Genomic DNA, 25,227 nt, shown 5'->3' on the forward strand with positions numbered 1-25,227 from the left:
GTGTGTGTGTGTGTGTGTGTGTGTGCTCATACCATTGCTTAGCAACTGAATTAGAGCATTTGGAGAGAAAGCAAACTTTGGCTACATATATGAAAAGCCTTGCAATCTTATGTGGACTTTGAGTGAGAAATCTCACATGGGAGCATTCGTCCTAAAGAAACATTCACCTGTGTTACCAAGGACTCTGCAGTGCCTGGCCTAGGACCGTGAGTTAGAGGGGAGGTGGAGGGAGAGGATGGCACTGGGAGGAGTGGAGGGAGGAAAATTGCTGTCGGGATGCATTGAATGGAAGAAGAATAAATTTTTTAAAACATAATTTTAAAAGGCTGACTAAAAGAAAAGAAAGCAAGCAAAGAAATAGTCACCTGTGTTATTGAGGTCCCTGCTTGGCCCAGGATTAGGAGTTAAAGAGATGACACCACAGGAGTTGGACTAGGGCCCTTGTGAGCAGATTTATTTGAAAACCTCAGCCTGCCAATATCATACCTGGCATCTCCTCTGCTCCGCAGAGTGCTGAGGTTTTCCACTCAAATAGCCTGCTGACCTCATCTCCAGCAAGCCCTCGCTGTCTATGCTGAAGGCTCTAATAGCCAACCACGATTGCCACACGCCACACTGGCTTCCCATCCCCTTCTCTAGTTCCCTGTGTGAGCAGCCAGCCTGTAGTAGTCAGTGTCTTCTGGCAACATGGTTGCCAAGGAGTCTGGGCATGAACAGGCACTCCGGGTCTTCTGAGGACACTCTGCACTCATCTTCCTGATATCTCCAGGCTATGGTCCAGAGGTGGTTAACTCTTTACATTCCCAGCTCCTGTTTGGCCATTCACCTCACTGAGTGGCTTTTAATTCCCACACACAGTGGAGAATCACGTTAAAAGACACTACCTGTGCTGTGTAATGTGCCTACTCTGCCCTCGATGTCTCTCCTTCCTGATTCAAACACACACTGCTTGACTTGCTCTACGCATACTCCTGCCTATACAACAACAACACTAGAAAAAAGTTTTAAATAATAAATCATACAAATCTAGATGCCAGTAATAGGTTACTAAATATCATGGAATAGACAAAACCCAGAGGAAGAGGGCCTCCCAGGAGCTTTAACTCAGGCAGCTTCTCAGGTAAGGAGACAGTAACACCCCTCCCAAACAGGGGGTAACTGGGACTCACTGGGACCCAGGAATTCACTCCTGACCCGGAGTGCATGTTCCTTCCCGTCTGAGCCCGAGCCCTCAGCAGATTCTGGGTGTCAGCTCTGCACCCAATCTCATAGAACCCAGAGGAAGTGGGGCTCCCAGGAGCTCTAACCCAAGCAGTAGAGCAGTATCTTACGCAAGGAGGCAGAAACACTTGCCCCAAACAGGGAGTAGCTGGGACCCACTGGGACCCAGGAATTCACTCCTGGCCCAGAGCACGGGTTTCTTCTGGTCTGGGCCTGAGCACTCAGCAGATCCCGGGAGACAACTCTGCATCTAATCTCACAGAACCCAGAGGAAGGGAGGCTCTCAGGAGCTCTAACCCAAGCAGTATCCTAGGCAAGGAGGCTGCAACACCTGCCCCAAAAAGGGAGTAACTGGGACACAGGAATTCGCTCCTGGCCTGGAGCACAGGTTCCTTCTTGTCTCCACCTGAGCAACGAGGAATCTTGAGCCGCAGCTATAATCCCAGCAGCAAAACCCATCCCAAACAGTTCTGACACAACGTAGATAATAGGAAAGACAGGCTCCAGTCAGAGACAGCTCAGGTACCACAAAGGAGATCCAGATGGCGAAAGGCAAGCGCAAGAACACAGGGACCAGCAACCCAAGGCTCTTGCCATCATCAAAACCTAGTTCTCCCTCATTAGAAAGTCTTGAACTCCCCATATCACCAGGAAAGCAAGAACCAGATCTAAAATCACTTCTAATGATGATGATAGAGGACTTTAAGAAGGACATAAACAACACTCTCAAAAAATTTGAGAACACAGGTAAACAGGTAGAAGCCCTTAAAGAGGAAACACAAAAATCCCTTAAAGAATTACAAGAAAACACGAACAAACAGGTGAAGGAATTGAACAAAACCATCCAGGACATAAAAAATGGAAGTAGAAACAATAAAGAAATCACAAAGGGAGACTACCCTGGAGATAGAAAACCTAAGAAAGAAATCAGGAGTCATAGACACAAGCATCACCAACAGAATACAAGAGATAGAAGAAAGAATCTCAGGTGCAGAAGATACCATAGAAAATATTGACACAACTGTCAAAGAAAACACAAAATGCAAAAAGTTATTAACACAAAACATCCAGGAAATCCAGGACACAATGAGAAGACCAAATCTAAGGATAATAGGTATAGAAGAGAGTGAAGATTCCCAACTTAAAGGGCCAATAAATATCTTCAACAAAATTATAGAAGAAAACTTCCCTAACCTAAGGAATGAGAATAACCATAATCCCATAATCATACAAGAAGCATACAGAACGCTGAATAGACTAGATCAGAAAAGAAATACCTCCCGTCACATAATAGTCAAAACACAAAACGCACAAAACAAAGAAAGAATTTTAAAAGCAGTAAGGGAAAAAGGCCAAGTAACATATAAAGGCAAACCTATCAGAATTACACCTGACTTCTCACCAGATACTATAAAAGCCAGAAGATCCTGGACAGATGTCATACAGGCCCTAAGAGAACATAAATGTCAGCCCAGGCTACTATACCCAGCAAAACTCGCAATTACTATAAATGGAGAAACCAAGATATTCCATGACAAAACCAAATTTACACAGTATCTTTCCACAAACCCAGCACTACAAAGGATAATGGCAGGAAAGCTACAATACAAAGAGGGCAACTATACCCTAGAAAGAGCAAGAAAATAATCCCCTTCCAACAAACCCAAAAGAAGATAACCACACAAACAATGCCTCCACTATTAGCAAAAATGACAGGAAGCAACAACACCCTCTTCTTAATATCTCTTAACATCAATGGACTCAATTCCCCCCCAAAAAAAGGCATAGGCTAACGGACTGGATACGCAAACAGGACCCAGCTTTTTGCTGCATACAGGAAACCCACCTCAGCCACAAAGACAGACACTACCTTAGAGTAAAAGGTTGGAAAACAATTTTTCAAGCAAATGGCCCTAAGAAACAAGGTGGAGTAGCCATTCTAATATCGAATAAAATCGACTTTCAACTTAAAGCTATCAAAAAGGATAAGGAAGGTCATTTCATACTTGTCAAAGGAAAAGTCAACCAACATGAACTCTCCATTCTGAATATCTATGTGCCAAATGCAAGCGCACCCACCTTCATAAAAGAAACCTTACTAAAGCTCAAAGCACACACTGCACCTCACACAATAATAGTGGGAGACTTCAACACCCCACGCTCAGCAATGGATAGATCATGGAAACAGAAACTAAACAGAGATACAGTGAAACTAACAGAAGTTATGAACCAAATGGACCTAACAGATATCTATAGAACATTTCATCCTAAAGCAAAAGAATATACCTTTTTCTGAGCACCTCATGGTACCTTCTCCAAAATAGACCATATAATTGGGCACAAAACAGGCCTCAACAGATTCAAAAAAATTGAAATAATCCCTGGCATCCTATCAGATCACCATGGTCTAAGGCTGGTCTTCAATAATGACAAAGACAATGGAAAGCCCACCTTCACATGGAAACTGAACAACACCCTACTCATTGATAATCTGGTCAGGGAAGAAATAAAGAAAGGAATTAAAGACATTTTAGAATTTAATGAAAATGATGACACATCATACCAAAACCTATGGGATACAATGAAAGCAGTGCTGAGAGGAAAATTCATAGCTCTAAGTGCATACAAAAAGAAACTGGAGGGAGCTAAACTAGCAGATTGACAATGCACCTGAAAGCCCTAGAACAAAAAGAAGCTAATACACCCAAGAGGTGTAGAAGGCAGAAAATAATCAAACTCAGGGTTGAAATCAACCAAATAGAAACAAAAAGAACTATACAAAGAATTAATAAAACCAGGAGCTGGTTCTTTGAGAAAATCAACAAGATAGATAAACACCTAGCCAGACTAATAAGAGGACAGAGAGACAGTATCCAAATTAATAAAATCAGAACTGAAAAAGGCAACATAACAACAGAAACCTGGGAAATTCAAAAAAATCATCAGATCCTACTACAAAAGCCTATACTCAACACAATTGGAAAATCTGGGTGAAATCGACAATTTTCTAAACAAATACCAGTTACCAATGTTAAATCAGGAGCAGATAAACCACCTAAACAGTTGCATAACGCCAAAAGAAATAGAAGCAGTCATTAGAAGTCTTCCCACAAAAAAAAGTCCGGGACCAGATGGTTTTAGTGCAGAATTCTATCAGACCTTCAAGGAAGACCTAATACCAATTCTCTTCAAACTATTCCACAAAATAGAAACAGAAGGAACACTACGCGATTCATTCTATGAAGCCGCAATTACACTCATACCGAAACCACACAAAGACCCAACAAAGAAAGAGAACTTCAGACAAATCTCCCTTATGAACACATCAAAAGAACACATCAAAACAATTATCCATCATGATCAAGTAGGCTTTATCCCAGGAATGCAGGGTTGGTTCAATATTCGGAAATCCATCAATGTAATCCACTATATAAACAAACTCAAAGAAAAAAAACAAGATGATCATCTCACTAGATGCTGAGAAAGCATTTGACAAAATTCAGCACCCCTTCATGATAAAAGTCTTGGAAAGATCAAGAATCCAAGGTCCATACCTAAACATAGTAAAAGCAATATACAGCAAACCAGTAGCCAACATCAAACTAAATGGAGAGAAACTTAAAGCAATCCCACTAAAATTAGGGACTAGGCAAGGCTGACCACTCTCCCTCTATCTATTCAATATCGTACTGGAAGTCCTACCCAGAGCAATTAGGCAACACAAGGAGGTCAAAGGGATACAAATTGGAAAGGAAGAAGTCAAAATCTCACTATTTGCAGATGATATGATAGTATACTTAAGTGACCCCAAAACTTCCACCAGAGAACTCCTAAACCTGATAAACAACTTTAGCAAACTGGCTGGATATAAAATTCACTCAAGCAAATCAGTAGCCTTCCTCTACTCAAAAGATAAACTGGCTGAGAAAGAAATTATGGAAATGACACCCTTCACAATAGTCACAGATAATATAAAATACCTTGATGTGAATCTAACCAAGCAAGTAAAAGACCTGTATGACAGGAACTTCAAGCCCCTGAAGAAAGAAATCAAAACAGATCTCAGAAGATGGAAAGATCTCCCATGCTCATGGATTTTAATATAGTAAAAATGGCTATCTTGCCAAAAGCAATCTACAGATTTAATGCACTCCCCATCAAAATTACCACTCAATTCTTCACAGAGATAGAAAAAGAAATCTTAAAATTCATTTGGAATAACAAAAAACCCAGGATAGCTAAAACTACTCTCAGCAATAAAAGAACTTCTGGAGGAATCACCATCCCTGATTTCAAGCTGTACTACAAAGCAATAGTGATAAAAACTGCATGATATTGGAACAGAGACAGGCAGGAGGATCAATGGAATAAAATCGTAGACCCAGAAATGACCCCCATACCTATGGTCACTTGATCTTTGACAAAGGATCTAAAACCATCCAGTGGAAAAAAGACAGCATTTTCAACAAATGGTGCTGGTCCAACTGGAGGTCAGCATGTAGAAGAATGCAAATTGATCCATACTTATCTCCTTGTACAAAACTCAATTCCAAGTGGATCAAGGACCTCCACATAAAACCAGCTACACTGAAACTAAGAGAAATTGGGGAAACGCCTCGAACACATGGGCACAAAAGAAAAGTTCCTGAACAGAACATCAATGGCTTGTGCTCTCAGACCAAGAATTGACAAATGGGACCTCATAAAACTGTAAAGCTTCTGTAATGTAAAGGACACAGTCAATAGGACAAAGCAGCATCCAACAGATTGGGAAAAGATCTTCACCAACCCTACATCTGATAAAGGGCTTATATCCAAGGTATACAAAGAACTGAAGAAATTAGACTCTACACAATCAAAGAACCCTATTAAAAAAAATGGAGCACAGAGCTGAACAAAGAATTCTCAACTGAGGAAGCTCAAATGGTTGAGAAGCACCTAAGGAAGTGTTCAGCATCCCTAGTCATCAGGGAAATGCAAATGAAAACAACCCTGAGATTCCACCTCACACCAGTCAGAATGGCTAAGATCAAATACACAGGTGACAGCACATGTTGGTGAGGATGTGGAGAAAGAAGAACACTCCTCCACTGTTGGTGGGATTGTAAACTGGTACAACCACTATGGAAAGCAGTCTGGCGGTATCTCAGAAAATTGAACATAGTGTTACCTGAGGACCCAGCTATACCACTCCTGGGCATATACCCAAAAGATGTTTCAACATGCAACAGGGACACATGCTCCACTATGTTCATAGCAGCCTTATTTATAATAGCCAGAAGTTGGAAAAAACCCAGATGCCCTTCAACAGAAGAATGGATGCATAAAATGTGGTACATTTATACAATGGAATACTACTCACCCATTAAAAACAATGAGTTCATGAAATTCTTAGGCAAATGGATGGAGCTGGAAAATATCATCCTGAGTGAGGTGACCCAGTCTCAAAAGAACACACATGGTATGCACTCATTGATAAGTGGATATTAGCCCAAAAGCTCACAATACCTAAGACACAATGCATAGACCACATGAAACTCAAGAAGAAGGAAGACCAAAGTGTGGGTAATTTGGTCCTTTCTAGAAGGAGTATCAAAGGTTTCAACAGAGCTCCCAAAGTCTAAACCTCCAGCCTGAGAACACAAAGGGAGGGACTCATGTCTCCACTTATATAGGTAACTGAGGGTGGCCTTGTCAGACATCAGTGGAAGTGGAGGGCCATGGTCCTCGAAAGTTTGGATTCCCTAGTGTTGGGGAATTCGAGAGCAGGGAGATGGGACTGGGAGGTTGTTTGGAACACACCCTCATAAAAATAGGAGGAGTGGGTATGGGATAAGGAATTTTGGGGGTGAATGGGAGAGGAGATAACATTGAAAGTTAAATATGTAAAATATCCAATAAAAAAAAAACAGATAAAGGGTCTGAAAAAAAAGAGAGAGAGAGAGAGTTTACTTAATTCATATTATTTTCAAAGGTTTCTAGGAGATGCTAACTGGCTAAGAACTTATTTTAAGCTCTCCACAAAAGTATTTAAGTCTCTGTTTAATATTCTCAAGAGAGATGTAAATCCTAATTTCTCTCAACAATTAATTGACAAAAGAGAGGTAATCTCACAAAAAATAGAAGAAGCTATTATTAATCGACACATTATATAGTCTGATTAGTTGTCGGCTGTGCTATAACAGTTCTTTGATAAAGAGATTATTAATATAGATTTATATTTCTTTAAATAATGTCCGCATGACTCTCTTAGTGTGGAAGGAGCGATAGTTGATGCTTCTGCCCTGATTTTACAAGAACCCTGAAAAATTGGCTTTAAAAACAAAAGAGGAGGAACTGTACACCCTCCCCCCCCCTCGAAGGAATCCCCCTGAAATACTCTCCATCATGCCTTATTCACCTTTATCTCTCTAAAACTGAAAGTTCATGGCAAATCTGCTGCTGACTGCCTCTGGCACCACCGAGGCCAATAAAAACTATGCCACAGACATGGGGACGGACCCTCTTACCCTTAAAGGGAATAGCCCAGACACAGTTCCCTTATGGGGCTGAGGATTGATATGCCTGTTTGATACCACAGAAGGCACAGCTAATTGGCTACCAAAAGGATTAATGAAATAAATAGATACCCCACAAAGCCAGGCCCAGTCACAAATAAGATGAATAACAATTTACATCCAGGGAAAAGAAATCTCCCTGAGAATTCCCTTCTTTTTCCTTTTCAGGTAAAAATGAATCACCCGTGATGTCTGCTGTTAGAAGTTCTAATCCAGATGCGGGCCTCTGAAATTATACTGCTCAGACCTTCGAAGGGCCATTGACAAGAACATCAAACAGCTAGATATTGGCATCACTAATCTGAAGAAATCCCTCGTTTTACTGTCTGAAGAGACCTCCTAAAATCACAAAGTCCTTATTGGACTTGATTTACTCTATTATAATAGAAAAGGCTGTGTACAGCTCTTGACTGTGTACAGCCCTTAAAGAAGAATATTGCCTTTACATAGACAAGACAGGGATGGTCAAGACAGCATGAAAAAGGTCAGAGAAGGCCCTGAGAAAAGTCAGAGAGAGAAAGAGAAAGATGAGTGCTGGTACAAGAATTGGTTTTCAACCTCTCCAGGGTTGTCAACCCTACCTCCTCTCATCTTGGGACCATTATTTGGGTTCTTTTTGCGTATTTCTTCTGGTCCCTGGGCCTCAAATAGGCTGACTAACTCTGTGAAACAACAGGCAAATAATTTGGTAGCAAAACCTATTCAGATACATTATCATATGTTAGCTATGGAGGACCACGAGACTCAAGATGTGGTTGTTACTTTATCCAGGGTGTTCCCAAAACCCATCTCCACCCAACCTAAAAGAGGGTACTTCCGCCCCTAGACCAAGCAGAGAGGGGCCACCCAGAACCCCCTCTGACAGGCGACCTGAATTCTTGCTTAGGCTGCGAGGCTAAGCACTGCAAGGGAATATCAATAAAAGTTAAAAATATCTCTCTGGGTTCCCTGAAGGACAAGCCTGACTGCATAGGGGTTGATGTCAAAAGTATCCCCTCTCCAGGAAAAGGACATCGGGACAGGTATGGCCCTCATGCCTCACTGGACAATGACAGGAGGAATGGAGCCATTACAAGGTCCCCTTCAATTACTGGAGGTCAGGCCTCTACCCCGCCTTCAAAAGATTAGATTCGCCACAGCCCGTCTACACTTAGAGAAGGGAGGAGATGTCAGGGGCGGCCCTGCTTATACACTGAAGGCCTAAAATCAGCCATAGGCCTAAAATCAGCAATAGGCCTGTCATACATGTATACTAACATCAAGTCTTGGGTCTCTGTGGATAAACACTGAAACAGATGGCTATAAGCTATTGTAAACAGACAGTATTTGTGACAATTTACCAGCCTGAGTAGTCATAGACCATGCAAATAGGTAGCCTTGGCAGATATTACCAACTTAGATAAGGACAAGTGAATCATAGGCAGAGTCATATTGACCTATCCTCTGAACCCTCACCCAGCCGATTCCCTGTTCTGAAAAATATCTGTATTCCCCCTGAACACCCATGCTCCAGTGTCATCCCCTTCCCCATGTCCTGCCTTTTTGTGTTTATAACCCCTGTGTGAATGAGTATAAATTACAATTTGAAAAAAAATATAAATTATATATATATATAAATAAAAATAAAATGTAATATAAAAATATATATATAATGGAATAGTATTTGGCCAATAAAAATGGTGGTATAGTAGATAAAGAAAACAAGAATAGCAAGCCCAGTATACATTGTAGGGGAAAAACTACAAAGTAACTTCTTTTAACTGAGTATGTAACAAGAGCCTATCAATTATACATTTCTAGCTTATAGAGTTGTAGTTGGTTTATTTTCCCTTTCCTTTCTTTCTTTCATCTTTCTTTCTTTCTTTCTTACTTTCTTTCTTTCTTTCTTTCTTTCATCTTTTTATCTTTCTTTTTTTTTTGACACAGGATTTCTTTATGTAGCCCTGGCTGTCCTAGAACTGGCTCTATAGAGCAAATTGACATCATTTTTTTTTCCTTTTTAAGATGTCTATTTTATAATGTCTTTAAACAAATATATATTGTTTTGTAAAAAATAAAGCATTCAAAAAATGAAAGGGTTCAAAACAGTGCAATGAAAAAGTTGTGTGGTTTGCGCCGGCCCTGGGTGTTCCATCAGGATAGGCTGAGTTGGCTCTGAACAGCAGGAGCTATGGTGAGGCTTTGTGTGGGGTTCCTTCTGCCTTTAGATGGTCTTCTGCCTACAGAGCCATGCTTCCCAGACAGCCAGGTCTATAGAGAGCCTGAGCTACTTCAGTTATGGCACTGGCTGAGAGGAGGCACAGTCTACAGTTCTAAATGGGCTTCTGGATTAGTGGTCTTCAAGCATTTGGAGAAAATCCTCCTGTTATCTCCAGACAGAATTTTAAATAAAGCATCCAAACAAAAGCCCCTATTGTTCTGCTGAAAAAGGGACTAAGGCCTCTGGTCCAATTAAGCCTCCTTCACTTCCTTCTTCAAGTCCTTGCCCACAGAGTTTGCACTGAACGTCTAGAAGCTGTTTTGCAAGTTTTCCAAGTAACACATTGACAAACTGGTCATAGATAGTTTTAAGAAGGCAATTTCTGTAGCAGCAAGGTTTGTTGACTGATGATGTGACATCCAATCAAGCTACTTTTACCTCTGGAACACATCCCCATGGTTACATGTACACTTGACTTCCATGTGGTCCAAGCTTGCTCAATGGAGAAAGTTTCCTCGACACATCCACCTACAAACCCCTGAAAAACTCAGGCCTCTCCTTTGGTCTCTGCTGACCCTTAACATCTAAGATGACATGAGTGTCCCTTTACCTGCAATTAAATATAGTACTTTACATACAGACCCTACAGCACTTTTAATAATATACCCTTAACATTTTGTAACATTGGGTCCAACCTAGGCTACAAACACTACTTAACTGAATTCTGCTGATAGGACTGAAAACTCCCACCCACCCACTGATATTCTGATGTTTATGTTTGTATCTTCCTGTTTCTGTGGGGTTGAGAGATCCTGACAGAGGCAGGCGGGGGAATCTAATGTTGGACATCATTGAGATTCAGGCAATGGAATATCTATTATAAATCTTGATGTAAGGAGGGCCTATGAATCATCTAGAGAAGGTTATTTGGAAAGGAATCTAATTTTACTAGATTCAGCTTCAGCCTATCGGTAGGAGGGAACACTGTTGTCTAGTGGAGGATAATGGACATTCCTTGAAATTCCTGAAGGCCAGGCAATATGTTAGCATTTGTACATTCTGGAGCTAAAGGGCTTCATTTCCAAACAAAACTTCTAATCTTCTATTTGCAACTTGTCCAGAAAAGTAAAACCCAGTGGAAGGAAGTCAGCATTCCAGCTGTCAAAAAAAGAGACAAACTACCTAAAGTCCAGAGAGCATACCCAGGAAATATTCCAGACACTAGGACAGGGCTATCTGTTTGGAGCTGAGCACGGTGGGCAACCACACACCAAAGACAACTCTGCTTAAAGTGGGAGTTCTGGGACAGTCTGAACCAACAAACAGGGACACAGGAAACTCAGCACCAGTTAGGTTTTGAAATGGGAACAAGGACAATACGGTGACTGAAAGCAAAGAGTGGTAGATATTCAACTCTCTGGAGCCACAAGTAAGAACACAAAAGTCAGCATGAAGATTCTCTTAAAGTGGGAGCAAGAACAACATGGTGGAGAAATCTACTCATTTATAGGCGACTCAGCTGGCCAGCCTCAGGCAGAAACAAGAGATTGGCAGTAGATACTACATGTGTCTATGAAATTATCATGCATAGAGATCCATGTATCCCATGGAGTTTCACTGTACAAGAGACCCTGTACTCAGAAGCCATGATGTCATATCATGGGACACCCCAGTTCTCACTGGTCCCTACCTGTAACACAAGCTCTCATATGGTAGACACAGAGGATTCTGAGCTAAGATCAGCCTGGACTACACAGCTGGACTGTCTTCAAAATTGATTTGTAAAACCAAAGTGTTTAAGCAATACATTCTAGAAGATAAATGAGAATACTCTATAGACTCAAAAGTCACGTAATTTATTGTATTAATGTGCGTACTAAAATGAAGGTAGAGTATCTGAGTCCAAGATTTACATAAAAAATGAGTATTTGTAACACTAATATTTACAAAGGTATTTGAACCAGTTGTAGCTTTTAAAGTGTGACTTTGTTATTGACTGGCTGAGCTATTGCATTATGTGTCAGTTAACCCCACCCCACCCCAACCCAGCCACCTTTCTGGCAGAAAGGGGCTGGAGGTGATGTCTCAACTAAGAAGCAGAAGGGCTTCATTCCCTTCCAAGACTCGCTGCTTTGAAAGCCTTTATTTAGTATCTCAAAACATTACTGTTGACTGGATCCAGAAGAAAGTATCCAATCATCACTATAAACAATTAAATGTCACTAACTACTTTTAATATTATAAAAGTATATATATACTTCTATATATTATATATTATTACATATAATATTGTTATAATATATTAACAAATATAATATAACAATTGTAATATAATTATATAGTATAATAAATATATCATATATTATATAACATAATATCAATGTATTAAATATTATATAATTATGTATTATATTATTACATAATGTATATTATATAATTATTTATTATACATTATACATCATATATAATATGGGTAATATGTAATATATTACATAGAGTAATATATCATGTTATATATTGTATGCTGTATGTTATACATTAATTATTAATTATTGATTATATTAATTAATATATGTTGTATATATAACATAATATACCATTATATTATATATCATTATATTGTTAAATATAAAATATCATATATGATATAATAATTCTATATAATATATAGATATATTAATATATATTATTATATATAATTTAATATATAGTTATATTGTATAGCTATATAATTATATATAATACAATATTATATAAAAGTATATATTATTTATATATAATTCATATAGAAATACATAATATAATAATACTTTATACATAAATATATGATTTTTTTCTCAAAACGGAATTTTCATTTGGTCAAGAGCTTTACATGGACATGTAAAATACAGTCATCAAAACCAGAACAATTTGAAAACAGTTTCCAGGAGCCTAGAGACAGAGCAAGTGAGAAAGGTGTAGAGTCCTACAAATTTAAAATAAAGACACTTGGCTTTTGAGGGAAGATGGCGCTTGGGAGTAGTTTTCCCTCAGTGTCTGGCCCTTGGGCGTCATTGAATTATCACCTGGGTGATGTTGAATATAATGGCATGTAATCTCTCATGCAAGGACAAAGTGTAAAATGAAAGGCTCTGCCTTCCTGGTGGCGGATAGGACAGACTTCCTTGCCATTTCCAGAGCAATAGTGACTGCACAAGGGTAATGTGTAGCCCACAAATGACTGTCTCTGGTCGTTATCATTGCCACTCTGAAGCCCTTCTCCATTCCTCTGCTGGGAGTGATCTCCCAATTGGTGCATATTTCAAATATACACCCAACACAGTTGTGTTCTTATAATACAGCATGTCAATCATTCATTAGCACATGAAAGTAAATGGAACTGGAAAGAATTTATGTCTGAACAAAGAAAGCTCTCAACTCATGAAATACATTTCAGAGGTCAGCCTATATTTAATTTCAACTTTGTAGGAAAGTGGTTTGTCTCAATTTTACTAATGTGAATTTTGGCTTTTTTTATAATTCATAATTTAAAGTATGCAATTCTCTAAATCCTAAGTAGGACATACAGTTTATTACACTAATTCTTGTAGCAAAGGTCTTCAAACAAAATGACTTTTTGTTACTGTCTTTGTTTGTTTTTTTGAGACAGGGTCTGGCTACATAATTCAGGCTGGCTTCCAACTCCTGGTACTCTTATCTCAGAGAGAATACAGCTATGTGCCATCAAACCAGGCCCAAAACTATTTTATTCCTCTAAATTTAAGAATTTAAAGACATTTCAAAAATAACATGTCAATAATGTTTTTGTGCTAGAGTGCACATTAAGCTTTATTGGTATTAAATATTAAATTAAGTAATTGGTATTAAGTATTTTTACAAATCTATAGGCACTACTAAAATATAAATAAATAATAATGACTGGTATCAAAGTATGTTTTAAAATATTTATGTCTAGGTGTCTTCATTTTCAAACTTCACTCAGTGATTAAGAAACACTGCATTCCTGGCATCTGGGACTTTCTAGTAGTTCCTACTGTTCCCCATCCCCCACTGTTCCCATGACTCAGTGGAGATGACATTAACTGAAATACTCAACAGTGGGAAGATAGAACCTGAAGAGACTATCTCCAGTAGATAGACATGGTTTCCAGCTGAGAGATGGGGCCATGTACCCATCTCAAAATCTTTAACCCAGAATTGTTCTTGTCTAAAGGAAATATAGGAACAACAACAACAACAAAAAGAACAAAAGAAAAGAAAAAAGGAAAAAAATGGAGCAGAGACTGAAGGAAAGGCCATCCAGAGACCACCCCACCTTGGAACCCAACCCAGCCACAGACACCAAACCCCAACACTATTGCAGATGCCAAGAAAGGCTTGCTGACAGGAGCCTAGAATGGCAGTCTTCTGAGGGGCTTTTGCTAGTACCTGACTAAGACAGATGCAGACACCCACAGCCAACCATCAGACTGAGTCTGGGGAACCCAATTGAAGAGTTAGGAAATGGACTGAAGGAGGTGAAGAATATTGCAACCTCATAGGAAGGACAACAATATCAACTAACTGGACCACCCAGCACTCCCAGGGACTAAACCACCAACCAAAGAGTAGACATGGAGGGACCCACGGCCCCAGCTGCATATGTAGCAGAGGATGGCCTTATCTGGTATCAATGGGAGGGGAAGCACTTGGTCCTGTAGAGGCTTGTTGCCCCAGTGAAAGGGGATGCTAGAGGGTTAAGGCAGGAGTGGGTGGGTGGGTGGAGGAGCACCCTCTTAGAGGCAAAGAGAAGGGGGACGGGGTGGGAGTTTGCATAGGGGAGACTGGGAAGAGGGACATTTGAAATGTAAATAAATAAAATAATTAATAAAAAATACTGTCATTAAATATTTTATCAAGCAACAGAATAACAAGATAAAAGCTAAATAAAAAGTTTAAGTATTGAGATTTGAACGGATACTTACTCATATGACTACCTCTTAGAGGATATATCCTGAGTTTTTCAATAATGTCAACCACGATCAGGGACAATAGAACCAGAGATACTGGCAGATCAGGTAAGGAATCAGGCAACGAATTAGCTGAGCCACTGCTATTCTTTTGAACCTGTTTTCAGAAAGTCACATAAGCACATTTAATCAGTTTGCTTTATTCATTCTAAACACCATCAATAGTTTGCAGACCATGCTAAACTTATTGTAATTATATTTACTGAAAATTTCAAAGCTCTAGTTTTAGCTTCTCAGATTTGAACTACAAGTCTTTGAACCACTTCTAAATATGTAATGAGGATTGACACAAGGTTTCATTTAAAATAGATTCTCCTAAATGAATGCCAAAGGTACAATAATAAAATACTATGTATGTAGCTCAGTTGGTAGACCTCTTTCCTAGCACATGTGAGGCCCTGGATTTGATCCTCACTTCTGTCGCACACGTGTGCGTGTGCGTGTGTGTGTGTGTGTATCTGTCTGTCTGTCTATGTCAGTGTGTGTTTGTGTGTGTATCTGTGTGTGTTGCTTGTCTCTGTGTTTATCTATGTGTGTCTGTATGTATGTGTGTGTGCATCTGTATATGTGTAAGTGTATATGTGTGTGTGTGTGTGTGTGTGTATCTGTCTGTCTGTCCATGTCAGTATGTGTTTGTGTGTGTATCTGTGTGTGTGTTGCTTGTCTCTGTGTTTATCTATGTGTGTCTGTGTGTGTGTGCATCTGTATTTGTGTAAGTGTATATATGTATGTGTTTGTGTGTGTATCTGTGTGTGTGTTGCTTGTCTCTGTGTTTATCTATGTGTGTCTGTGTGTGTGTGCATCTGTATTTGTGTAAGTGTATATATGTGTGTGTGTGTGTGTATGTGTGTATGTGTGTGTGTGTGTGTGTCCAGTTAAAATGAAATGGGCCATTCCTTCCAATTTCCTGCTAAGCAGAGCTCTGAAAGTCCTGGGTAAGATCAGCTGAACTTTCTTCTTTATCTGCTTATGGTTTCTATAAAGAACAGACAAAACAAGCTACAGCCTGTATCATATTCATGGTGAAATATCTGAAGCTTTCTCTCAAAGACAAGACAAAGATGCTTTCATGATCAGTTCTAACCAGCTTGTCCTGGATATCTTAGAGTTCCTAATAAATCAAGAGATAATAATAAACTGCATTTAAGAATAAAAAATTAAACATCGTTCTCATAGACTGTGTGATCATATATGGAAGAAATGCTCCCAAATGGATGTATTCTTTTTAATTACTAATGACAACAAACCATAAAAATAAAAATTGTTTTAAAAGATAAAACCATTAACTGCAACTTCAGTGAGCATGTCAATTATAATGTTTATTCTAAAATGAATGTGGAAATAAAAGGGCGAAGAGTTGTAGAAGAAAGAGAAGATAGACCAATTTGATCTTCTGCTTCCATAGAACACTTATAAAGCTACAAGAATAAGCTGTGCAGTGTGAGAGAGAACAGGATAGACAAAACAGGAAGCATGGGGACAGGTCAATCACATGAACACCCAACTTGAGAAGACTCTACTGAAACAGACAATGGACTAAGCTTTTTATAAAATGATACTCAGCTCATTAGGAAAAAAGCAAAAACAAAACAAAACTTGATTAATCCCATCCCTACACAACATAACAAAACAATTTATTAAAGCTGGACTGTGGATCCAAAGGAATAGAAGGAAGAGGAGGAGGAGAAAGAGAAGGAGGAGGAGGAGGAAGAGAGGAGGAGGGAAGAGGAGGAAGAGGAGGAGAAGGAGGAAGAAGAGGAGGGGGAGAAAGGGGAAAATGAAGAGGAAGAGCAAAAGGAGGAGGAGGAAGAGGAAAAGGAGGAACAGGAAAAGGAGGAGGAAGAGAAAAGGGAGGAGGAAAAGGAGGAGGAGGTGGAAAAGAAGGAGGGGGAGAGAAAAAGGAGAAGGAGGAAGAGAAGAGGAGGAAGAGGAAGAGGAGGAGGAAGGGGAGGAGGAGGAAAATACATTTGCTAGAAGATGAGGTGAAATTTTTAGGACTTTGCACTTTAGATTCAGAAATCATCTCAGTTCACTCATAAGAGGCATTTTGCACAGATAAAAGAGTTGGCAAATCAGACAATTTTAAGCAAAACAAAACAAACAAAGCCTTTTCATCAGAAGACACTAATAAGATTGTTAAGGCAAGTGCCATGGTGAATATGCTAAAGCACATACATTTTAAGAGGGTTATAATTTGAACATGTGAACAGCACTTTCATTCCGATTTGTAAGTGATTCTCTTATTTTTGAGACTATAATATAATTATAACATTTCTTCTTCCCTCTCCTTCCTCATAATTCTTCCATGTTACTTACCCTCCACCTTGCTCTCAAATGGTCTCTTTTTCTGTAATTGTAGGGGTGTGTGTGTGTGTGTGTGTGTGTGTGTGTGTGTGTCCCCTAAATACATAAATACAACCTACTATGAAAAGTGAAAAGATGTGAAACCTCACTTATTTAGAAAAATGAAATCTTAAAGTCCAGTGAGTTTCAAAAATATGTCCCTCAAATGAGCTAAAGACAAAAGGCCAGTTCTGGTAAAGAACAGGAAGCCTAGAGATTATTCATTCTCTGCTCCTGGAGTCTGCAGACAGATGTCAGCACAGTCTTTCCTGATACTTGCTTGACATAATCAATTGTATTGGATAGTTGGATATTGTATAAAATATAAACTATCTAGTCTACTCCTGTATGTTAAATCAACTGATGCATCACACATCTGTAAAAAAAAAAAAGTTTGACCTAGATCCCTGCAAAACGTTAGCTTGAAATGGCAACAACTGAATTTTTCAAGAACAGACCTGACTGAACTGAGAATGTGGCTGAACAATAGAGTCCTCACCTCAAATGTGCAAGGCCTCAGGTTCCATCCTCAATGCAGCAGCAACAACAGCAGCAGAACAGAACTGTTCAGCTAAAATGTAAGTTGTACCACTGGGCTGGGCTGGTGTATCTCAGAGTGTATCTCAGAGATACAGAACACACTTAGCACCCACAAAGGCTCCACCCCAACACAGAAAAATAAATGAATTATAATAGCCTCAAGATGAAATATTTGCATCTGTAGCAATGAAAATAAGTAAACTACATCTGGGCATAAACATGTGAATGACCCTCACCTCATACTTTTGAATAAAATAGGAGACATACACCATTATGGAATCAATATGTGCAGTTGGAATTTGACTTCCCCTAGTAGAAAATTCAAAAGTAGGCAAATGACTCTGTTGTAAACGTCAAGATGAAGAGAGGAAAGAAAGACAGGCCTGGCAGAACCAGTAGGGATGAGGCGGCTCAGACTGCATTTCGTGACCTGAGTCTGTTTCCATAGTGATCAGTTGTGTGGCATTCTGTTGATACTATACAGCTGTGCTTCGAATAGGTTCCTGTTTATGTGGTGCACTTCAGTGTGAATTTAATAAAACAAGAAAAGACATTTATACAATGGGTGAGACATCTTAGGAAATAACAGGGAAACAGCTACCATAGCCCAGATACACTATCACTTTACGAACTGAGATTAGAACCCTTGGGACCGCCTTCCTCACCCCTCCCCACAAGTGATGATGTTCTCTGTCCCAGTATCTTGCAAGTTAATGACATCATTGGTAAAGCCTTTCCTGACTTCTATGGGAAGTGAGGGTCTTTCAACCTGTGGGTTTTTCATATGATAGTCCTGACCTATGGTCTGATTAGCTGCTGGAAAACATTTGAACCCATATTTTATCAAAACAAAATGCTATCAACAGAGTTAACATGTGCAAAATATTTATCAATAGGTGGCTTAGCATAGATAAGTGTGTAAGAATGTAGATCGACTGCCATTCTTTACTCTTTCTGACTTTGCAATATACTCTTGAATCATATACACAAGCTCAGAAGTAATATGTGTTTTAAAAACTAAATGCCAGACTATCCCTCAAATCATGGAAGTAACAATTATCTTACAATGAGCTGTGTGTGTGTGTGTGTGTGTGTGTGTGTGTGTGTGTATCAATTGGGAAGAAGATTGGAGCAAAATAAACAGCAGAAAATGATTTGGGTATGCTAATCTCTTGAATTTCAAAACCATGCCATTTTAAGATCTCATACTCTTACAGCAGAAGAAATCAAAATCGGATACCTCCGTCACTGCTATGGAGAAGCAGAAGCTGGGGAGAGTCGTGAGCACAACACACATCACCAGCACAGGTCGCCTAGCAAAGGAGAAAAAAAAAATAAGCCACAGCAATATCACGACCTGTCAACAGTTCCTGTTAACATTTTGCTAATTTTGTAGTTCCTCTTTCATTCATCTATAGCTTTTTTCTAAGAAGCTCATTGCTTCCCTATTTCCATTTCCCAAATGTTTGAGCATGGCAAAAAGTAACAATACGCAGAAAAGAAAACCAGAATTCCTTTCTCTAACAAGCAATTGAGAGGTTTCCCAAGAGCTCAAATAATTATAACCTAATGATTGAGATATAAAATAACTAACATACTGTATTTATTACAGGGAAAAATCAAATGGATGTTTGTTGTTGTTTAGCTTCTTGAATGAACAAGACAAAAGACCAAGCTTTGGGGTATGTGTGAGTGCAGACATGGAGGGACAGTGTAGCGTGTGTGTGTGGGTCAGAGGATGACTTGAGATATTGTTTGTAGTTTGGCTTCTCATTATTTTACCTCCGGGTGTGCTGGACTAACCCATGAGTTTTGGGAGTCTCCTGTCCCTGCCTCCTTACTCCCCACAAAAACACTAAATCTGGCCCTTTATGAGGGTTCTGGAGTTCAAGCCCCATGCTTGAGGGATAAGCATTTTATCCACCCAGTCATGTCACCTGCCTAACAAAGCTTTTATTTGTTACAATAAAATATTTTAAAATATTTATCTCTCCTTTCCCTGAACACCTTACCTTAACTGAATTCATATGAAGTGCTCCTCAGTATAAGAAGTATTGCATATTTAAAGTATTTATAATTTCTCCTCATTTCTGCATGCCTCTCTTATCCCAGCTTCATCTTAGAGACATAATTAACAGAAGAGAAAGAGGCCCTTCTGTACAACCAGCTAACACTGGGTACTGTGGGATTTAAAATAGGTATATCAGAAGGAATTATTTTGTTCCTTTAATAAAATAAAATATAAAGAAGGAACCTGGTTGCTTTGCTTTGTGTCTCAGATCAGAACTACATTCCTGCAGTGTGAAGCTACCTAAAGGACCATGGGATGGGGAAAAAAAAGCAAGCTAAGGGATGGTAGCTAAGCACGCGTGGGGCCCCATCCTCATTACCCGACTTCTGAAAGAGGAGAATGTCCAGAGGATTATTCCTTCCCTAAATAATTTCCCTCAATTACTGAATCCATTCCCATGCTTTTAATTACTAACCTACTTCCCCAGGGCATTCAATAATACTGTACTTTCCCCTCAGCTCTAGACTTAGACTCCAAACAGCCATCTCTACCTGAAAGATTAAGAGGGAGTCCAAAGTAGATAAATCTAAAGAGAATGAAAGTCCTCCCCCACACTCACTGTAAACCACCACCCCTCCCCCACACTCACTATAACCCACCATCCCTCCCCCACACTCACTGTAACCCAGAACCTCTTTCTCTCTGACTTCCTGCGAAGTCCAAGTCCAACCCACTCTCTGCTCACTCACGAGACAGCCTGTCCTGCGTCAGCTCCCAGTTGTAATTTTTCCTCACGGGTTTCCTGTTAGAGCTTCTATTCTTGACACCATCTTGTGTCTTCCTCTCCTGATCTCTGATTTATACTTTGGAATAGGATCTCTTGCTGACTGCGAAGCTCACCATGTCAGTTAGCCTTTGTGCCTAGTGATCTCTCTGTCCCCACCTGTCTCTGTCCCCACAGCGCTGGAGTTACAGTACACACATCCACCATGCCAAGCTTTTATGAGGGCTGGGGACTGACACTAACTTTCCCATGCTGGCACCCTTACCCAGCTTGCCACCTTCCCCAGAGTCACATTTTAAAATGTAAAACATATTTTGTCATCTTATCTCTAAATACAGGAGGCTGGGGGCAAGGGATAGGGAATTTGCTTGCGCCAGCACAAATTCAGTCTCGAGAGATGAGAAGGGTTTATATCGACAGATGGTTGACACTGATAGTTGCCCCGCAACACAAATGCATATAATACCTCTGAGCAGTACACAAAATGGTTCAGGTCATAAACTTCATCTTAAGTATACTACAATCACAGACATCTCTGGTGAACACGAAATGCATTTGAAATAAAGCTCATCCTTCTCATCCTAGCCCACGGTTTCTGTGAGAAATCCTTCCTCCTGTTTTTCCTCATTTAAAATGATCTCCCTTCCCCCTCACCCCCTACTTAACACCAGCCATCCCAGCTTTCCGGTTATCTCATGATCTCTCCACGCTGGCTTTTCCTCAGCCTCACCTCACTCTCACACTACCTGTTCCTCTTGCTAGGGGCTCCCTGACTTTCCTGTCTCTACACTGTCCCTCTGCCTGATTTGCGCACACTTGACCCCTCTGATGACCTGAAATCCTGCTGCTTTTCTTCTGGCTTTGTTGCTCATCCTCTTTCTTCATCTCACAAAACTGAAGCTATTTATTCTTTGTTTCCAGCATCTAGAATACTGTTTTCTGAATCATTTTTATGCATAAAAATCAGTTGGGAATCTATTGAATCCTCTCAGGATAAAGTCTAATTGACTAAAAATAAGATGCAGATTTTCATAACGAAGTTGAAATCATCTATAACTCTTAAAATAATTCTTTAAGTCTCCAATCTTTTTAAGAACTATGTACAATGAATTCAAGTTCTTTTGGGATTTTAAGCACAATAATTCATGTACCTACCTACTGATGTACTTCCTCAGTAGTGGAATGCTTCAAGTTTGAATGAAAGTTGCAATGACTCATAGTAACAATGTAGTCACTACTGAATATCAAATTTTAAAGAATCTGATACATCTATTAGTAGTGTGACATGAATAGATTGCATAATAAGTTATAGTTCCTGATCATTGCTGCCAAAATTCATATTATGTATCCTGCTAGCTTTCAATTACAAGATATGTATTTATTAAGTATTCCATTAGCTTGGTATGGTGTTGTAAAATAATTGCTAGATACTAATGGAATAGTTAATAAATACTAACCCTTACTTATGTTTTCTTTAATGGCTGTTAGAAATCTTCAATTACTGCCTAAGTCCTGCTTATAATTTATTAATAAGAGACATGAGTTAACTGATGTGCTTACCTAAAAGACATGATGAAGTCACAACTTAACTTCAGTACCTTGAACAAGTTTCAGTACCATGGAACACAGCCTCATTTGGAAATGGGATTTTCACACAGAATGATCCAATTAAAATAAGATGATTAGGATGGGTCCTAACTCAATATGACCAATATTTTTATAATAGAGACTAGCATAGAAAAAAAGACATGGAAACATTTGGAGAATGCCATATGGCAGTAAAGGCAGAAAGTTCAGTGATTCCCATATTAGCCAAGGAATGCTACAAACCATCTGAATCCAGCAGAGGCTAGGACAGAGGTCAGGAATGGCGGTCACTCATATCTGCCAGCATCAGTCCAACTGATACTTTGTCTTGGGCTTCTGGACTCTAATCCAGTGAATAATGAATTTATGTTGTGGATATAGCATGTGACTGAGGGCACTTTGTTCTAGCTTGTCTAGAATATAAGCCACTGGGCAAGAGATATGCTGCTGAAATGCCTGAAAATGCAGGCTCAGCTTTGGAAGTGAGTAACTGGGAACCTTGAGGTACATCAGACAAGCCTAGAACATCTCAGAAAGGTTGCTGAAAATGTAGATGGTACAGTAGATTCTGGGCAGGGCTCCGAGAAAATGTCTATGGTCTCAGAAAAAACTGACATGCTTTTGTGAACAGAAAGCTGCTAGAAGTTTGACTGGCAAGGTACTTCTAGTGTGTGATCTGGAAGGAAGGAGGTATCTTTGGTAAGATGGCAAAGAACAGGTAAATTGTTGGAAGGAAAACAGAATTTGCATATCAGTTACTTTCTCTTCACTGTGACAAATTGCCCTGCAGAAACCATGTCGGAGCAGGAAGGTTTATTTTGGCTCACAGTTTCAAAACATCAGGATGTAGAAAGTATGCTGTAGCTCATGGCAGTAGAAGGGGTAGTAGATATTTTTTACATGGCAGTGGTTAAGAAGCAGAACCTGGGGGACATATGCTCTTCATTCTCCACCTCTAGTCGCATACTTACAATAGCCAGATCTCTGTCTCCTATGATCTTCACAGCCTGGATCCAAGTGCTAAAAGCATGAGCCTATGGGAACATTCCAGATCCAAACCACGGCAACTTGCAAGCAACGAATCATATACAGCAGGGTGAAGACCTGTATTCTCGTTATTTGTGGTAAAAATTAACTAAAGAGCAATATTTTTTTTAATGTGTGGCAGAAAAGAAACTAGAACTTTAATGTTTAGAAAGCTCCTGCCCCTTTAGCCAGGCAGTAGTGACGCATGGGAGGCAGAGGCAGATGGATTTCTGAGTTTGAGGCCAGACTGGTCTACAGAGTGAGTTCCAGGACAGCCAGGGCTATACAGAGAAACCCTGTCTCGAACCCCGCCCCCCCCAAAAAAAGTTCCTGCCCCAACCATACTGAGAGGGGGTATTGAGAGGGATATTGAGAGGGGGAAGGGTGACAAAAATATGTTCAGAAGAGGAGATCGAGGCTTGGGAATTCAACCACATCAGCAGAAAGCCTTGGGCGGAAGATGGGAGACAAGGGGTAAGATGAAGGAAGGCTGTTCGGACTCTCGGGAGGAAATGAGCTGACAGAACTACTTGGCTACAAACATATCCTATTCCAAAATAGGGAAGAGTAGCTCTAACTGGTTCAGAGGCTGAACAAAATCAGGTTTCCTCTATGAATTCAGAGAGCAGAGGCTACCAACCATGAGCTAGCATCCCGATGGACCTGGAAGGTGGGTCCAGAGAACAGAGCATCCAGCCACAGAAAATTATCCTCAAGCCTTAACACTGAGTGGAACTTTCTGTCCTCAGCTGGATCGTTCTTGGAACCTATGGCTTTCCCTTTCCTGTTTACTGTTTATCTTTCAAAGAATGGCGATGCCTAGGTTGTCCCACCGTATTTTGGAGACAACGTACTTTTTAAAAGATCTGTAAGTTTTTATGGGCATGCACGTGTGTGTGCGTGCGTGTGTGTGTGTGTGTGTGTGTGTGTGTGTCTGAAAAAGCCAGAAGAGGTCATCAGATCTCCTACAGCTAGATGCTCAAAATTGAACTCGCATTTTCTGCAAGAGCAGCACGCATTATTTATCCATCTCTGTAGGTTCTACAATCTACTTTTTGGCTGGTTTCACAGGGTCGCTGATAGAGAGGAATTTTGACCCAAGACAAGTCCTTCCCCAAGTCTTGCTCATAAAATGGAGATTTGGGGCTATTTTCGGATGATGTTTTGATGAGCTTTGAACACGGAGCTGATACTGAAAGGAATAAGACTTCTTTTTTAAGAGGCTAGGATGAATGTTCTTTCTGCAACAACAACAACAACAAAAGTGAAATTTGAGGGTTCTAAGGGTGGTATGCTGTGGTAAGTTTGTGTTCCGGTTATGGTTGTGCCCCTATTCCTAGTCCCTCAGAATAGAAACAGAATAGAATTTTGAAAATAGTGCTTTACTAAAGTAAAGTAATTAAGTTAAAATAGGATATCAGAAAAGATTTTAAATCAATAAGATAGGAAGATTTTTGGAAGCAGACACAAACAAAGGGGATACTTGGAGAGGAAAGACAGGAAGAATGTTGTGTGATCATGGAACTCAAGACCAAGATGGCAGATCACTGTTACATACTTCCCAATGGGCATGGAGCACGTTCTCCCTTAGGTCTCTTCAGAAGTAACCAACATGGCTAACTCTTTGACTTCAGACTCCTAAGTGTCTAAGACTTTGAGATGACAAGTTCCATTAGGTCACCAAATTTATACACTTTGTTCTAGCAAGTTTCAAATACTGTAGCATAACTCTAGACAATGAGAATTTCAACTAGAATATTAACAGCATCTGTGAATGTCTGCTTCCGTTTAAACTAACCAGATGCCACTGAATGCACACTGCACACAGGAAAAGAAGACCTGTGCTGTGGTGGCATGTGACTCTTGCAAAAGTGCAAGCCCCATGACTTCAACAGCCATGGTTATTGAAAGAGCAGTGAAAAGACTCTCCCAAGAATTAAGCCCAGGAT

The 25,227-nt window shown here is 39.8% G+C and overlaps 1 protein-coding gene across 1 annotated transcript in view; it reads right to left on the bottom strand.

Moving 5' to 3' along the window:
* The window catches only part of Tmem236 (transmembrane protein 236), a 54,305-nt gene that overhangs the window by 17,683 nt on the left and 11,395 nt on the right, over window positions 1–25,227 (bottom strand). Inside the window, exons 2-3 of the mRNA XM_028764949.1 lie at window positions 19,111–19,183; window positions 14,943–15,084 (exon numbers count right to left, since the gene is read on the bottom strand). Of these exons, the coding sequence (XP_028620782.1) occupies window positions 14,943–15,084; window positions 19,111–19,183 (215 nt within the window). The remainder of the gene's footprint in view (window positions 1–14,942; window positions 15,085–19,110; window positions 19,184–25,227) is intronic.

This window comes from Grammomys surdaster, unplaced genomic scaffold (genome assembly GCF_004785775.1).
Source record: "Grammomys surdaster isolate TR1022 unplaced genomic scaffold, NIH_TR_1.0 146, whole genome shotgun sequence".
NCBI lineage: Eukaryota > Metazoa > Chordata > Mammalia > Rodentia > Muridae > Grammomys > Grammomys surdaster.